At 38.4% G+C, this 17,587-nt stretch overlaps 1 protein-coding gene across 1 annotated transcript; it reads left to right on the forward strand.

Annotated features, from left to right (window-relative positions):
* Positions 1-4,767: 4,767 nt before the first annotated feature.
* LOC101863338 (group XIIA secretory phospholipase A2) lies at positions 4,768-9,335 on the forward strand. Its single transcript, XM_005096581.3, has 5 exons — positions 4,768-5,048; positions 5,893-6,105; positions 7,558-7,625; positions 8,246-8,414; positions 8,729-9,335. The coding sequence occupies exons 2-5, from the start codon at positions 5,919-5,921 to the stop codon at positions 8,851-8,853; spliced, it is 549 nt and encodes a 182-aa protein (XP_005096638.1). The 5' UTR covers positions 4,768-5,048; positions 5,893-5,918; the 3' UTR covers positions 8,854-9,335.
* The last annotated feature ends 8,252 nt before the right edge of the window (positions 9,336-17,587 follow it).

Here is a 17,587-nt window from a genome sequence, read left to right on the forward strand (position 1 = left end):
CTGTGGTGAAGCAGATACGCGCTTCGTTGTCGCACATGGAAGACACAACAAGCTTGGTGCCTGTGTGGGAAGGGGGTGTATTTATCAGGAAATATCTCGGTGTTTTATCAGGAAGTGTCTTCATGTGTCTGATGTGGCGCTGCGTCCCTCTCTGTCCGAGTTGGCTCAGACTCAGACACACGGTCAAAGCAGCCCGCCTCCTAAATGATCTAACTGGTATCAAAAGGGGCGTAAAACACCTACCGACTATTCTCTCTCTTGCCCTTTGTAACTCCCAGTGGAGCACAGGCCATCAACAGCATTTCTCCAGCAAAGCCTGTCCTGAGCATCCTTTTCTATCTCTACTGACTATTACTATTACAGAAAAGTGGATGACAGTTCTCATCTCAGTTAGCTATTCCCTTCTGTTATTATAGATAGAGACCTCTCTCTCTCTCTCTCTCTCTCTCTCTCTCTCTCTCTCTCTCTCTCTCTCTTCTGACGCTGTGGCGTCATAAACGGTCAGCGATGCTGACAGCACACAGGAACTTGGCAATTGCTTGGGTGTCCTTGAAAAGATAGACCTGGAAGTGGTGGGTTGAGTCTTTGCTTACAGCCTGCAGTTCGAACCTTTTCCTCTTCTTACCTTCAAACATGTGGAGTCGTCTCAAATGTGCTGGAGACAACAAAAGAAACTTACTACAGGACTGTTGTACTGCTTTTTTACATTTTATTTTGTTATGACGAATTTTTAGAAGTTTACTCGTATCGGTTTTAATGAAATATAATGTCTCTCTGCGTGCAGCTTTTGAAGTCGCGCAGATCGACACCTGTGGTGTGTGGTGGTCAGGATTTTCGCCGAGGTTTGGAAGCCCATCTCCTTTATTATGATCTAAATTGTGTCAATAGGGGCGCAAAAACACCTACCATTTTTTTTAAAGAATGTTTACACCAAAGGAAGTGGTAGACAGAGGTAAGATGCTGTCTACACCTCGACTAGCTTGTTTGACAGAGATATGTGGCACGATGCAGTGGAATCAGGCACTCGTCAATTTTCGGGCATGTGGAGTTTATGGTGTCATCTTAAAGCTTGTTCATTTGTCTTGCTTTCGATGAAAAAAATACCCATCTATCTTGAATAAAAGTGGAGATATTTCCAACTGAAGAAGGTGGGGTCACCTGGTATCAGAGGTAACATTGAGAAAATGGTCGCCAAAGTTTGGTAACTTACACAACTTGAGAGTCCTTGGGAAATGAAAATTTAATTTTTCTTTTGGTGCATTAAATCGTTATTCAGTAATGTCTTCACAGAAATTGCTTTTTTTTAATAGACGTAAAAAGCGTTGAGCCCCCCCCCCCCAAAAAAAAAAAGCTAAATCGGCGGGAAAATGCCATTTTCTTCGATTTCATTATTTTGACGAGCGCCTGATTTCACCACGATGTCTCACATATATGGTACATACTACAGACCTCTTGAGCTATGCACTATGGTTTTCAATCTGTAAACTCTTCCATCTCTTTTCTAACTTAATCTTCCATACTTCACTTGATCATATCCTTGTGATTTGTCAGACAGTTTGTGTTGAATTGAAGATCCGCGTAAATATATATAATATATGTATCAAGACTGAGAATTTCATCACAGCTCTTTGTATCGTGTCAGTTCTCCGAGCGGAGAAAGACTCGCGGAGAACTGTCTTGAAATTCTTATAGCCTTGTATGTATGTCAATCATAAACTCTGCAGTTTTGCTTTGATTTTAATGTGCAGCATTATTCTGCGCTTTAAAAAAAAAAAAAGGATAAAAAAAGGTAAAGATGAAGTGCAAAAATATCAACTTGTAAAAATAAAAAATACAATTAAAATGTTTGTGCACTGCTGTACTTGTAGTCATGTTACTGTTACTTGTTGAATTCTATGTACATCTTTGATAAAGCAAATAAAATTCATGTTTCTCACATATTTTCTTTTTCTTAGAACCTGTTGCCTGTTTTTTGTCCCCATTGTTGTGGGTGGTTGGCTTGTGCTCTGGTGTGGTTTGCTTCTTCTTTCCTACCCAACATCTATCGTCTGTATCTCCCCTCCTTCTTTTTTGTGTTTGTTACTCTCTTGTAACACCTCTAATCTTCGGCACTTACATGACCTTATTGTGTTGCAAGTGCCGTAAAATTCTTACTAAAACTAAACTTTCCCATTGTTGTCCAACGTCAGCTGTCTTTTTTAATGTGCTCAGTGGTTGGTTGGTTGGTGGGTGTTCTGGTGTGGTTTGCTCCTTCTTTCCTTTCAAACATCTATCTTCCTTAATTCTCCTCCTTCTTTTTTTGTCTATATTACTCTCTTGTAACACTTCCAATCTTCGGCACTAACACTTTGTATGTACATATAAAACCTTTTTTTTTGTGGTAAGTGTTTTACGGCGCTCACTACTGCATAAAGCTGTATGAGCGTGCAGAACACATTAACTAATTACAGTTGGGAAATTTTATTTTTTATTTTGCTCGGATGGCGGCAGAAGCCTACTCTTATCGATTTTGGACCATCTAGGGATCCTTAACGTGCGCAATTTGCACACGGGACCATCGAGATTTTTCGCCCTTTTCAAGAAGGCTAGGTGTTGGATCTTACTTACCATAAGAAGATCAGGTGTGTGGCTGAAAGACAGCAGTAAGATAGTAAGAAGGAGCCAAGGAGTATCAGTAGAAAGGCTGCACTGCAGAAACTGAAAAAAATATCATATATATATTTAACTGTGGTTTAATATGACGCCCATCGACATAACTGTAGATCATATCGGAAGCGGACTACTACTTCGACTATTTGCCTATCAGGGCAAACCTGGGCTGAGAGTTTTAGTAAGAGTTTTACGGCACTTGTATCACAATAAGGTCGTATAAGTGCTGAAAATAGATTAGATGTGTTACAAGACAGTAACATACACAAAAAAGGAGGCAGGAGGAGAGATAAGGACGATAGATGGGGGTTTTTTTATGTGAAAGAAGGAGCGAACCACACCAGAGCACCCGCCAACCACCCAGGCTGAGACAGCGTCCTTGCAGAAAGACTGATAAATACAGGCCTGCTCGAAAACAAAATAATATAATAGCACTATTCATACTCTCAGGAAGTCAGGCAGCTGCATAGCAAAGAAAGTTTTAGATTGGAATCCTCAGGGTAAGAGATCAAGGGTAAGACCGCGTGGAACCTGGAGAAGAATCTCGGAAATTGAAGTACAGAAAAGTGGGGAGACATGGAATAACACCAAGAGGCTAGCCAAGGATAGAGAAAGATGGAAAAATTTTGTCCGTGGCCTATACCCTGGCGCAGAGTGAGAAAGGCATTGATGATGATGATGAAGATGCTATTCATATTGCAGACATACTCGGCAGTTGCATAGCTACCCGTTGTCACAATAATAGTCTATTATAATAAATAAGCTTATTGGGCTACGTCAGTGCTGAAACAAAGGCTTGGGGCTTGATGTGACTAACATTACGTACAATAATCAATCGCTATAAAAATGGTATATTAGTAACGCCACAATGACTAAGCAAGGATGTTAGTCACTGCGGAGCCTTATAATAGGCAACAGGGTGCAAGGTCGCTTTAAAGCACAAGTGGGGGCTATCCCGAAAAATGCTGTTTTGAGAACATCGAAGGTAAAGTTTTTGCCCCTAGTTCACCTTGACCATCAGTGATTTATTTTTAGAGGCACCAGCCAGCCATGTAAAATATATAAATATAAACATGCCCCTCGTTCAGTTTCTTAAAAAAACAAAAACAAGGAGAGTCAACAGATGCAAACTATGCACCCATATAATCCTTGATCTCAAACCATTAAGGCGTGGCCACGGGTGGTTCACGGCGGGTGCTCTGCTAGTGGTGTCGTTTGATCAATTCTTTATTCTGTCTATCAAGTGTAGCGAGGCCTCTGACTACAGCGTCGTTCTCTCTGCTCCTTTTTTTCCTTTCTTTTATTCTAATTTTTAAAAATAAAATTATTCGTATGCTTGCATGCTCACGTATATGATAGACATCTAATCTTGGGCACTTTATAAATGAATTAATTATTTGTGTTGCAAGTGCGGTAAAACTTTTGAGTCTTAATAAAACTAAAATAAAGTAGAAATTGTGAAAAGAGAAGCGTTCCCCGGCCCATCGCTCAAACATGAACAAAATAATAAAATTAGCTAATGTGTTCCATCACGCCTTTTGATCGTCTTCAATTAAAAATTGTCTTGTTGTTTTGTAACGTCTGCTCAAGAATGTTTCCATTAAGATCACGAAAAAAAAAATTATGCGTAAAAGCTTTAAAATGTTTCAGTTCAGGCGTTTATTATTTTAAAAAACACAGCTGCGTGTATACGTGTTGACAACAATCTTTTCATGTAGGCCTATTAGTACTCAAATCATCTGAACCTCTTTCAGCTTCTGGTCAAATCTTGAAAAGGAAAGTGAAATGACTACGAGTGTCGAGTACAAGCCGCTCAAAGTGCTGGCTGTGCTGCTACAACTACAATGTTTGACCTTAAGTCGCCCCCACCAGTGACCAGACGACAAGCACGCGTTTCACACCAGACGACAAGCACGCGTTTCACACATGTCATGTACTACCAATGGACGACCCCGATACTTTCATCGATGGGTGTCGAGGAGAGAGAACGATAACAACAAACTAGGCCTATAATAGATACTATAACAAACATCGAAAACAACCCTGCCCAGCTGTTCAGGGTTCAAAGTTCAAGGCTGACGTAATCTGGTTGTCATAATAGCTCTCTGACTCTCTGATAGGTTCTGGACATGCGCATTGTTGTACTTTCAGTTTCGATTTTGTTTCTAAACAGAGTCGGACAGACGGAAAGCGACGTGTCCTTAGCACAAGGCACGAGACAGAGAAGTTCTGAGCTGAGAGATAGGTTCTGAGTAGGCCCAGTGCGTAATAGAATTGGGTTCACTGAATGAAACATCAGTCATCGGTGCTCTTCCCCTTTTACCTGGCGCCATCAGTAGCGTAAAAATATGTCAACCCACCCCGTCACGGAAAATGTAAACTAAAAACTAAAAAGAAAAGTAAGTGAAGTATTCTAAGTTCACATTATAATTACAAATGAAAGCAATTCGATATGTTATAAGTAGAATGGATCAAGATCTAGATCTAGAATCTAGATCTAGAAAAAAAAAACCGAGATTCTTACAACAAAAATGACGTACGTGTTATAACACAGTTGTTGCCAGTATTATCCCCATAGCTTTAAACGTGATCGAGCACCTCTGGGACAAGATGGACAAGGAAATTCGCAGCCTTCGGCCACCCCCAACGACAATCCCACAACGGCAACAATCATTAACAGATGCTTAGAATTAGATATATATTCTCCAGCAATTTATCCAACGACTTGTGCAATAAATGAGGCAGAGATGTACAGTAGTCATCAATGTTGGTGGGAGTTACACCCGTTACTAATTCTGGGGTTTTGAACATTCGAATCGGTGTTATAAATTTCTAATAAAAGGCGTGTTTTTGATCGTTTTTCTTAGTTTTCTTTGTCTGCCCTTATTTTTAAAAAATGGCAAGCCTTTCAAAATCTATGGGCAATACGTCATTACTACGGTACGGAACGGAAATAGTGCACAGAACGTAGGGTGGCCACTTTCTTTTGCTCGTCAGTATATATAAATAATAATATAAAATATGTGCCTCACTCTTTAAATTCAAACCATTTGATTAATTAAGACTTACTTGATCTAAATGTACACATTTTTTATTAACACAATATTCTTAGTAAGAAAGAACACCATTAAATTAATCTTTTCTTCTATATTCTCAGGACTGGTACACTGGACTTGTTTTTACTTTACAATATGATGAATGATGTATAAATAAAGGCTGCTGTTTTATTTATTTTTCCACCAGATTTGTCACGGTACCCACAATACAAGATGCCTCGTCTCATTTCGTTCCCCTGCGTTGTTGTGCTGCTGGTTGCTGCTCTCTCTGCGTCGTGTTCGGCACAAGGCAGTATTTCTGATGACGTTGGGAACATTCTGTCTTCCATACGGAATGTAGTTGGAAATCTTGAAGACTTTGTTGGAGATCGAAATGGCTGTAAATTTGAGTGTAAAAATGGTAAGGTCGACTTCCGCTTCTACTTTTATCCTGACTTTAAAAAAAATTTGAAATGATCGCAGAAAAACTACCATCTCGACTGTTTTTTTGTTGAGTTGAGTTGTTCCAGTAATATGTGGTGGTGACATTGTTTTTAGATGACTCTTGCAGTTGTAAAGTGCTATCAATTTTTCTACTGTAGTCTAGCCTAAAGTGTTCTTGTCTCTTCTAAGATTTTGGCTCAGTGACAATAAATTTCACTGTGTCCAGTTATACTCCAAGCCTCTCAATAGTATCCACTCAAATAGATTTTATATTATGCTCTAGAATATACTTCTGTTTCTTTGTCGTACTTCCTCTTGCCGTACTTACTTACTTACTACCCATTACGCCATCTGGCGTTTAGGGCAGCAACAAAGGATCTCCAGCTCTGTGTGTTTTGGGCCATCTTGGTCAGCGTTCACCACGAATGATTCCAGGACTTCATTTCAGACTCTACTGTGCGTCTCCAGGTTACTTTGGGTCTGCCCTTTTTACGACGTCCTTCGGGTGTCCAGTGGAGGGCAGTCTTCACAGTAGAGTCTGGCTCTCTTCTCATTACATGTCCAATCTGTCTCCACCTTCTCCTTTTTATTATGGTTGTCATGCCCTCTTGCCTACATTTACGTAACAGATCTGCGTTGGATATCTTGTCAGGCCGGAAGATTCTGAGAATTTGGTGTAAGCTGGTTGTATGAAAGGAAGATAGCTTGGCACGGTCATGATCAGTCATCCTTCAGCATTCAGCTCCATATAGGAGTGTGGATAGTACACAGCTGTTATACAGCTTTAACTTGGTTTGTATACTAAACTGTCCTGACTTCCAGATGTTGATCATGCTTCTGTGTACAGATCTTGCCTTGCCGAGTCTGTTCATGATGTCTTCCTTTGCGCCGCCGTCAGTTTTGATTATGCTGCCTATGTAGGTAAATGGTGTCTGTTATAGGCAGGTCTGTGTTGTTCACTCTAATCAGCGTTGGGGAGCCTACATTCAGTGTCATCACTTCTGTCTTCTTCTAGCTTATTCCTCTTGCCTGGTTTTCCTCAATTTTTCCTTCCATGAAGGGTGTCTTTTCATATATTTGTTGTTTCTCTTTATGGATTTTGGCCTACCTGTCTTTCTTTTTTGATTTGGTTTATATTGGGTTGTTTTTTTTCATTTTCTTAAACCATTAAAGTTTTACTCATACTCTACCATTTTTTGGAGCGTTTTTTTTTCAAAGGATGATACGTTGTTGTATGTTGTGAGCATATTCCTTCCAGACAGTGCTGCAATAACTGTGAACATTGGTGCCTCTGTTTTTTTAAAAACATACAAATGTTTAAAAGTTGCATTCCATCACATTGTGCGCAATGTTAGCGTCATTTCTTTGGGGACATAGTTACAGTTTTATATATATATTTTAAATAACATTGTTTTACTGGTATTTTCAGGAGCCAAACCAAAGCCAAGACCTTACTATACACCAACATCTAATGGCTGTGGTGCTTTTGGCATCAAGGTTAGTGAGTAATGGCGTGTCATCTGTCCTTTCTTTCTGGCCCCACTTGTCTACATTACCAAGTTTTGGGTATACTATAATTGGATATTATGCAATGCATTGGTAAGCCTGCTTGCCGTGGAAGATAAATACATCTATAATATGGTCGCTTTTAAGCACAAGGGGGCTATCCCGAAAAATGCTGTTTTAAGAAAATCGAAGGTAAAGTTTTTGGACCCTCATTCGGTTTCTTTAAAAGACAAGGAGAGGTTTCTCCATGACCAAAAAGATATACACACCAAAGAAACCAAACTTTTCCTATTGGTGGGGAAATATCCATTTTTGGTGCACGTCAAGATTTCTGGAAACCCCCGAAATCTGGGTTAGCCCGCTTGTCCTTAAAAGCAACTATATATATTTTGTATAGTATGTATGTATTGTTATGCCTATAAGTACAAGGGGTATGTATGCATGTTTTTCTTCCAATTTAAAGAACCAAACTTTGTGTATAGTATATATATATATACTAAGCTTGACACACCTCCTACAATATTCTGTTGTTTGAATGAAAGCCATTGTGCTTTATTTTTCATGGAATGGCCTATTAGCACACACTTTCTTTGCTATTGGTTTATTCGCAGCTGGAGGATCATATTGCCATCAAGGGTGTGACGAAGTGTTGCGACGAGCACGACTTCTGTTACGACACATGCAACAACGACAAAGACACGTGTGATAGAGTGTTCAAGAAGTGTCTGCAGCGAATTTGCAAAAAAGTGAAGGGAATGTTGACAGATAATGTGTACGAAGGTACGTAGTTCTTTATTCCTTCTCTTCTTCTGCCCGTTCTTCTTTCTGTTCTACTTTCGTCTGCCTGCATCGACCCAGCTCTGGGAAAAGTTTATTGTTTCTTAATCAAATTTACAGGTCAAGATCAGGCAAAATTGTTTTTACATCACAACAATTTTCGCAATCAGATTGTTCATTCATTGTTCATTGTTTCAGGAAGCAACATCCCTGCATTCCGGACATGTCCATTGATGCTCCGTTGCTCTCTCCAAAATTTTACTCACTGTTTCTTTTCTGACAAATAAATGAAGTCATTTTCACCGTTTTTCCCACAGGATGCAAGTCGACTGCAGATCTTCTGTTTGCCGGCACAGTGGCCCTGGGCTGCAAGCCTTACAAAGACTCCCAGGAAAAAGCTTGTGTCTGTAAAGGAGGTTTTGCCAACAGGAGTGACTTGTGATATTTATATATAAGAACAATATGTTGAATATGTGTCACGACGTGGTGAAATCAGACACTCGTCAATTTTTGGGTATATGGAGTTATTGGTGTCATTTTAAAGGTTGCTCATTTGCCTTGCTGTTGGTGAAAAAAATATCCATTTATCTTGAATACAAGTTAATTAAGATATTGGAGATTGAAAGAGGTGGGAGTTGCCTTGTTTCATAGGTAACATTAGGGAGATATTGGCCGCCAAATTTGAGTTATTTCTTCAGCTTGAGAGTCTGTGGGAACTGAACATTTACTTGTTGTATGTCTTTAGTCAACGTTTTTCAGTAAAATTCACACAGAAATGTGTTCTTTAATGGGCATGAAAGGTGTCGAGGCAAACACAAAAATTTGATAAAAATTCCCAAGCCTGCAGAAAAATGCCAGTGTCTCGACTTCCATTAATTAGCCGAGATCCTGATTTCTCCACGCTGCCTCACATATATCAAAGATGATTTTATTTTGAGGATGAATGTTTCAGATCTACCAGGTAGGCCCTACTCCAATCAAATCGGAGGAGCTCTCGGGGGGGGGATTAATACCGAAGTCTGTGGGACAGCCAAATCTTCTTCTGCCAGATTGCTGGTGTAGAAAAGTTGCTCAAATAGAAGCAGAAAAAAAAAATCAAGGATTATATTTTCTTTCGGTTTACCGCTATTTTTTCAAATTACTTGTGTTTGGTGTAAGCGGACTTACGTTATATTTTGACTTTGAAGGGACTGTCTTTCTATATATTTTCCATAGGTAGATTACCGGTACCAGTGATTGTGAGCTCAGAATGCTAGTCTGTTTGTGAAATCCAGTCGTCCATTGAGCTCAAGTACAGTGCCCAGTGGGTGATGGGGATCCAATTTTTAGTCTGAATGGTCCTTTTATTTATTACTGAATATTTTACTTTAATTTGTGTTTTATTTTTACTAGGCTGAAGAAAAGTCTTAAGATACGAAGTATTTTTAAATAGTTTTGATAATCTCACATGGCACAATTTGGATGGTATTATTAATAATTATTATGGTATGTCTATACTGTGTTTGTTTAAGTCCTTTTTGTCTTTGACTTTGACTCCCATTTATTTCCCAAAATAAATGGGTTTTTTGGGGTTTTTTACTTTAAATTCATCCTTGACTCAGTGCAACTTGACACTGTGGGTCTTGGATTTGCATAAACACATGAGATTGAGAGAGAATGATGCTGATGCTCATAAATGTTCTGTTCTCCACAGATCCTCATTTGTATTTTTTAATGTTTCACAAAATGCAAAAAAATAACCCTCATTTGTATTTTTAAATGTTTCACAAAATGCCATTAAAAAAACCCTCAGCCACAGATTAAAAGTTACAAGCAGCCATTTTCCATGTAACTGATCTGGTAGGTCATTTCGTTCACACTGACTGGCACATATTGTGTGATGTGTTGCGGTGTACGTGGTGTAGTAGTGAGTTTCTTCGCCATCGCACACAGAAGACTGGAATTTGATTCTCCAATGAAGTCTTGTGTGGAGTGTCTCTGTCTGTCTGTCTGTCTGTCTGTCAATGACAGTAACAATCTTTATTCAGCTGGCAGAGAAAAATGCGTCCGCTAAGATTCTGTATCGGTCACTCTTAGCCCAGGTTGCCATGACTGGCTGGGGTGAAGCATCCCACCTCCACTAGGATAAAATTTAAACCGTGTCAACACGTACTACATGTATTATGTATCACATTATTGTAATTGTGGTGTCTAGCAAGGTCTATAAAGGTTTTGCCAACAGGAGTGACCTATAACCTTTCTTTCTCCCTGGATGTTAAAAGATCATCATTAGTTCATGATGGAAAAAGTATTATTATTTTTGTTATTATTATTAGTATTATTATTATTGTTGTTGTTGTTGTTATTTATTTATTAATGTTGTGGTTTTTATTAATTTATTATTGTTGTGGTTTTTATTTATATATTTATTTTTTTATTTTTTTTGTGGTAAAAAATCATTTGAAAAAATTATTTATGTTGTTATTATTACAATTACAGTCGAACCTGCCCTGACGGCCACCTGTACAAACGGACACTTTCCATTTCCCCCCTTGCGTTTTTTCTATACAATTTAACTGTGTAAAACGGGCACCTGTCCAACGCGGCCGCGGCCACCATATTTCAACACACAACCCCTATCAAACAAAGCAAAAACACCTGTCTTAGACGGCCACCTTAGTGACTCCATTACGCATTGTCATAAATTGTGCATTGGCCCCTGGCGTTGTAGGCGAGCCGTCATAATCTAAAAACCTGTCATTGTTAGGTAGTCCCTCCAACTGATCATGTTGCGTAGGCCCCTCCCACTGTTGACCAATAGGTAACAAAATTAATTTTCAGCTGCTGTTAGGTAAGCGTGTGATCCCTCATAACCCATAAGCCCCGCCCAGAACCCATACACAAATCGCAAGCGAGATGAGTGGTCACTGTTTACCCAGTCTGTAACAAAGTAACAATGGACGTCAGCATGAACTTGTGACTGAGGCGTCGCTTGTTCTCCGAGTGGAAGTACGGGTGTTTGTTTCACCATAGCACTTGGTCCTCCTTGTCTGACACATTTAGTTTTATTGTCACCCGTGCACAAAAGCAGCAACAAAAGAAAAGAAAACCCAGCGAAAACAACAACAACAAAAACAACAACAACAATGCAACTACCTTCGGTTGGGACCTCAGAAAGGAAGGGTTTGTTTTCTCAGAAAGGAATCGTTTGTTTTCTTCATCTCGATCAGTCCTGCCTAAGACGGCCACCTGTCTTATACGGCCATTTTTCTCCTTGACAATGGGTGGCCGTCTTACACAGGTTTGACTGTATAATGCTCATGCTGCAAAGTGACATTGATGTAAGAGTGAGTGATTGATGTGTTTTTTATGAAAAACTTTTTTGAAAATCTCTGGGGTGCTAGAAATGAGAAAGAAGGGGAAATATAACTGTCCTCGCGGTTTTATGCAAGAAAAATTCTGCAATTATGCAAACTGAGCCCAAAAATGTGAAATTATGCGACTCTGTTAATTTTGACAAAGAATGATAAAGGAAAATAATCAGAAATTATGCAAAAATTGATCAAATTTTGCTAAATTATGCGGGGTGCGTAAAACCGCGAGGATAAATATAAGGAAACTTGGCAAACAGGGTGCCAGACCAAGAGATGGGAGGAGATTATGGCACTGAAACGTTCAGTTTTTAATTCTGAGTTGAACGCAGAGTCTCAAAAAGCACGATATGTCGGCAAAAAATGCAAATTTTTCGCCAAACTTACGGACACGAGCAAGTCCTGCATGGTAGACTTGAACACAAGGGACATTTTCTACATAATATATATACAATTTGATACTAGTCTCTCTAAACACCTTATTTTCATAGACCATTTGATATATATACAAGGAAAGTCACTGCTTAAAAAGTTAACCCATGACTATGAGTATGAGAATGGAGTTGTTTTATTCCAAAATTTTGGGATAAAAAGAGACTCATATTTTATTCTTCTTGTTATCACGTTGTAAGTGTTTAGTGTATCGTGTGCAATTCCATTTTCTGTTATTAAAGTTATACAGTGGAGTCCACCTAAAGTAAAATCTGCATTTTCTTTGGTTTAGCTGGGTTTTTTGTTCAGATGGGCTGCTCAGACAGAAGAAGGAAAAAATCTGGGACTTTATTTTTTTTTTTTTTCACTGCTGTTTTCAGATTATTCATAGCGGAATCCACTGGATGCATGTGTAAAAAAAATGCATAATTTTAATCTTGCTGCTGAATGAAATGTGAATTTGTCTCAGCAATGTCTGGGGAGTCTGATGGTAATTTTTGAAGCATTGCTATGAAAAATGTGAAGGATTTTCATTTTATGCTGATTTTATTGTTTATGTTTATGATGAATTGATCATAAGTGATTGCCAAATAAAAGTTTTTACCATACAGAATCTTTCTTTTTTCAGGGACTGAATGCTTTCTTTTTTTTTTCTTACTTGTGGATGTGATAATGCCTAGTGCAGTGCTCGTTAACTTCGCCAATACCGTCCTCTTGTGGGAGATTTTAATTTTAGTAATTTTGATGGTTTTTTTAGTTTTAGTAAGAGTTTTATGGCACTTACAACACAATAAGGTCATGAAAGTGCCGAAGATTAGAAGTGTTACAAGAGAGTAACAAACAAAAAAGAAGGAGGAGAGACCAGGAAGATAGATGTTTGATAAAGGAAAGAAGGAACAAACCACACCAGAGCACCCGCCAACCGCCCACTAAGTTCGGTGGGTGGTGAGGATCACCCGAGTAATGACAAGTGTTATTTTTATTATGCCGTCCTGGGAAATTAATGAGTGCGCTGGCTATAAAAAGATTATTTTAGTTTTAGTAGAGGTTCTACGGCGCTCGCAACTGCATAAGGTCATATGAGCGCCAAGGGGTGGATGTCGACAGAGAAGAACAGGGAATCAGGTTTACTCTGCTCACCTCTCTAGCTTCAACAGTACAAAGTCTGCTTCGACTATCAAGGCACCCCGGAAATAGCGGGTCACAAGCGTTTGTACAAAAGAAGTAGAGCAAAAATGACAATAGTAAGGATTAGGAAACAAAAAGCAGCAGTTCCCAGTTGCAGTTCAGGCACAGTTATGAGCATGACATTGTTGGATCAGCCTATTTACAATTACAATTCTACTGTGCATACGAACTCGAGGTCTAAAAAGGTTGACATGTACTGGCCTAGTGATGTGTAACACAAAGGAGACAGCTCAAGGTGAGACCTAGGCTCATGAAAAAAAAACCCAATAAGTCGGCTAAGAAAGATGGAAATTTTGCCAGATGCGTACAGCGTAAAAATAAGTTTCTCTGTGGTTATGAAAGCTTCAGGGTAATCTGGACAACTTCTCAGTCACAATAGAACCTGCTCTAATGACCATCAGATTTAGTTTTAGTAAGTTTTACAGCATTTGTAACACAATTATATAATTATGCCACAAAAAATGTATCTCTGTGGCGATCAAAAACATAATCTTATCTTCTATCTTACTTCACGCAGACTTTAATATTATTATTGACGAAATAGAACTCTCACATAAAACTGCCCCCATGGTTTTATGCACCCCGCATAATTTAGCATTATTTGATCATTTTTTGCATTTCTTATTATTTTCCTTTATCATTCTTTGTTAAAAAGTAACAGAATCGCATAATTGCCCCTTTTTGGGCTCAGTTTGCATAATTTCATAATTATTTTTGCATAAAACCACGGGGATAGATAAAAACACAACAAGAAAAAACTAAAGAAAACACTTGTTTGCATAGATTTATAGTTTATTAAAAGGGTAAGATTAGACTGATATTGAGATAGAAGAAAGAATTTGTTCCAATAACTATTGTGTCATCTTACTTAGTACAGAACATTTATTTATTTATTATTATATTATAATGTCTACTTACAACTAATATACTACAAAACAAAAGAAGAACCAACAAAAACATGATGATAATCAGATAACTTTCAAAATCAAAACACATCTAAATAAGGACCGCTGGAGAATTTGTCATTCACTATTATATTATAAATATAAGTAAATATATGTGTAAATTCTCTACCTGTACTACAGTGCTGCTCAATTCAAACAAAACCTGACCTAAATCACAGCAAACGTAAAAGAGAGGCTCTTTAAAATATCGAACACCTCAAGAATTGATCAAAACCTTCACTATTTACCTTTAGGGTACTCAACAAAAAAAAACATTCCGCAGTGCAAATGTCACACTTATGTTTCTGAAAAATTTCTAAAAAGAAACCAAAAGGCAGTATTTCACTCAACAGATAATACATGTCATGAACTACCGTACTCAATTCAAAAGAAATATCAAATTAAATTCTCATGGACTTGTAATTTTTAAGGAAATAAATCTTGTAGGTCACCAGTGTGTGTATCTGTGTAGTCATTGGTTCTTTCTTCACCTTCTCAACAGTCAAATGTAAAAAAAACTCAAAGACATAGGGATGGCAACTCACGGGACTCTTCAGACATTATTCTTATATATATATATAATTCTTTCATCTTCTCAACTGTCGTCAAATGGAACAACTCAAAGAGGGCTAGCAACTCAAAGGACTTTGCAGACATTAGTCTTATCCATGATCAAGTGATCACAAAAGCACGCGGGATTGAGTGGTCAAAATGAAAAAAAAGAAAAGAAAAAAAAAAAGGTTTTTATATATAACAGTAACAACAGACTACCGACCGGTATCTCAAGAAGGAGGACAAAAGATGTTTTTGTTTTTTTACCCGGTCCAATTTCATCCCCAACTAATCAAACTTACTGCAACGATTACGATGACCGCCGCACAAATTTTAAATCAGCAGGAAAAAATGATTTTTAAAAAACATGGCGGTAATATTTCCAGGCCTCACAGTGCACTACTTAGGACCTGCGAACAATGTGCAACATTTAAATTTAAAAAAAAAAAAAAAAGAAAAAAAAAGCTACATCACCGCTACGTGAAGTAAGTGTTAGTGTTAGTAAACAGAAACACAACCAGTAAGACAAAGCAAAGCGCTTACTTTGAGAAGATATAATAATGTAGTAGGTCAAAATCTAAAGGTCATATGAGTCAATTACTGTGTACCGTAATACAATTTTGAGATTAAGATTAAGAAACATTTTTTAAAATACCGGTAGTTGAGAAAAGTAAATACGCAAAAAAAAAGAAGAAAAAGAGTATAATATTGGCCCGTGACAAATGAGGAACATAAACCCAACACTTGCAAAATAAAATTGAGAGGAGTGGGGTACACATGCATATGTACACACATCACATGGGCACACACGCATGTACACGCATCACACGGGCATACACGCATCACAGAAAGCTTCTAAACAAGAGCCTATGGAAGCCAACAAAGAACACGGAAAGCGGATTTTCAAAAGCGAAAAAAAAAAAGACAGACAATGCTGCTTCCAACCTCATCATCGGGTACAATTTAGACGGACGATATAAGAGGATGGAGGGAACTGAACATTTCAAGCAATCATGTAGAAGATACCTCTATATAAACTCTGCGGAACTTGGGAGGGGAAACAGAAAGAAATGGAGGAGGAGGAGGGAAAAAAAACCCCAAGATACAGTGTGCTCCTCTCACCTATAGCGGGGACGTACGAAAAAAGACACAGAAAATCGGTGAGAGGAGAGGAGACTTTTGATCAAAATAAATTGTTGCTGAAGTTAATGCAAAATACTCAAAACTTTAAAGCGTGCAAAATGTGGCACAGTATATAAAATGTATATATATATAACATTAAAATTGTCTTGCTTTAAGGTACCTTTCTGAGTAGCAGAAGTCAAAGGCAGTGTAAAGAAAAAAAAGCAAAAAAAATAAAAATAAATAAAAGCAGTTTGGAAGGTCAGAAATTGACCACTGGCAGACAATGGACATGAACTGTTACCCGCCAAATCAATTGGACAACCTCGGGCTATAATCTGACAGCTTGTCTAAGGACAAAAAATAAGACACAAATCCCTTTAGCGCTCATATGACCTTATGCAGTTACGAGCGCCGTAAAACACTTACCAAAAAAAAACACCTTAAACCCCCCCCACCCTCCCTAAAGACATTCTAAACGTTTCAGCTCCTTCTATAGCAGTTTACAGATGATATTCCGGTAGCTATTATTACGTTACCAAATATGTGACTTGTGTAGAGTTTTTCAGAGTTTTTCACGAGATGATGACAAGGGGGGAAAAAAAGAAAAGTTCCTACTACACTTCTGTCAGACTTGGGGGGTGTTGTTCCGTCATCCACCACAAACCCTCTGCACAAAGCTCAGTTCATGAAAACAGAATGTATTCGGCCGATTCAATTGGAAGTTTGGAAAAAATACATTTTCGTGCAGAAAATAAGGTCTCGGGGGGGGGGGGCAAAATGGTTTGCAAATGAACACGTGCGACGCAACTTCTTTCTTTCTGCCTCAGTTCTTAATTAATTAACTTAGCTCTCTTTTTCAAAGATCCTGGAACCTCCTGAGCGTAAAAACAAAAGACATCCAGCACACAGATGAAACAACATTCTAGAATTCTCTTTGATTGGGAGTATATCGTGACCACATGAAACAACGGGCTGAATTTATATAAAATTAGCAAAAGGTAGCGCGCCCCTCAACCGCAAGGCAAAAATGTATAAAAATGTCAATTGTCACATAAAGAAGACACAACTGAGAAAATCAATGCTGTGGTGATTATACATTTACACATAAATTATAAATGTATTAGGGCAAAGTAAAGTACCTTCGTTCTGGAAATCCAACCTGTGATGTTAGAGTTAGAGATACACGACAGCTCACTGCCACCGCCGCCAAAATCCTCAACTGGATTATTATGATAAAAAGCATCACAATTCCGAAGGTACATATGTGTGTGGATGGATGGTGCGTGTTGAACTTGACACAGGCCACATCTACACGTGTATAATAATAATGTAAAAAAATGTAGAGAAGAACACTGCGCCAATGGGGAGGAGCAATGCTCATCTTACGCTCTGTACTTGTTTTCCTTATAATTCTATCTCGCATTCTCTCTGTTTTCTTTTTTTTTTTAATTCCTAAACTCTGGGAAATAACAGCACTAAACAAATTACTGCTACAGCTCCATCATCAGCTTCCAACATTTTCCTGCCCCAAAAACGTCCAAACGTCTTAACGTCCACCTCAATTTTTTGGTCGTAGAGCACACTC

Source organism: Aplysia californica, unplaced genomic scaffold (assembly GCF_000002075.1).
Source record: "Aplysia californica isolate F4 #8 unplaced genomic scaffold, AplCal3.0 scaffold00132, whole genome shotgun sequence".
In the NCBI taxonomy this organism is placed as follows: domain Eukaryota; kingdom Metazoa; phylum Mollusca; class Gastropoda; order Aplysiida; family Aplysiidae; genus Aplysia; species Aplysia californica.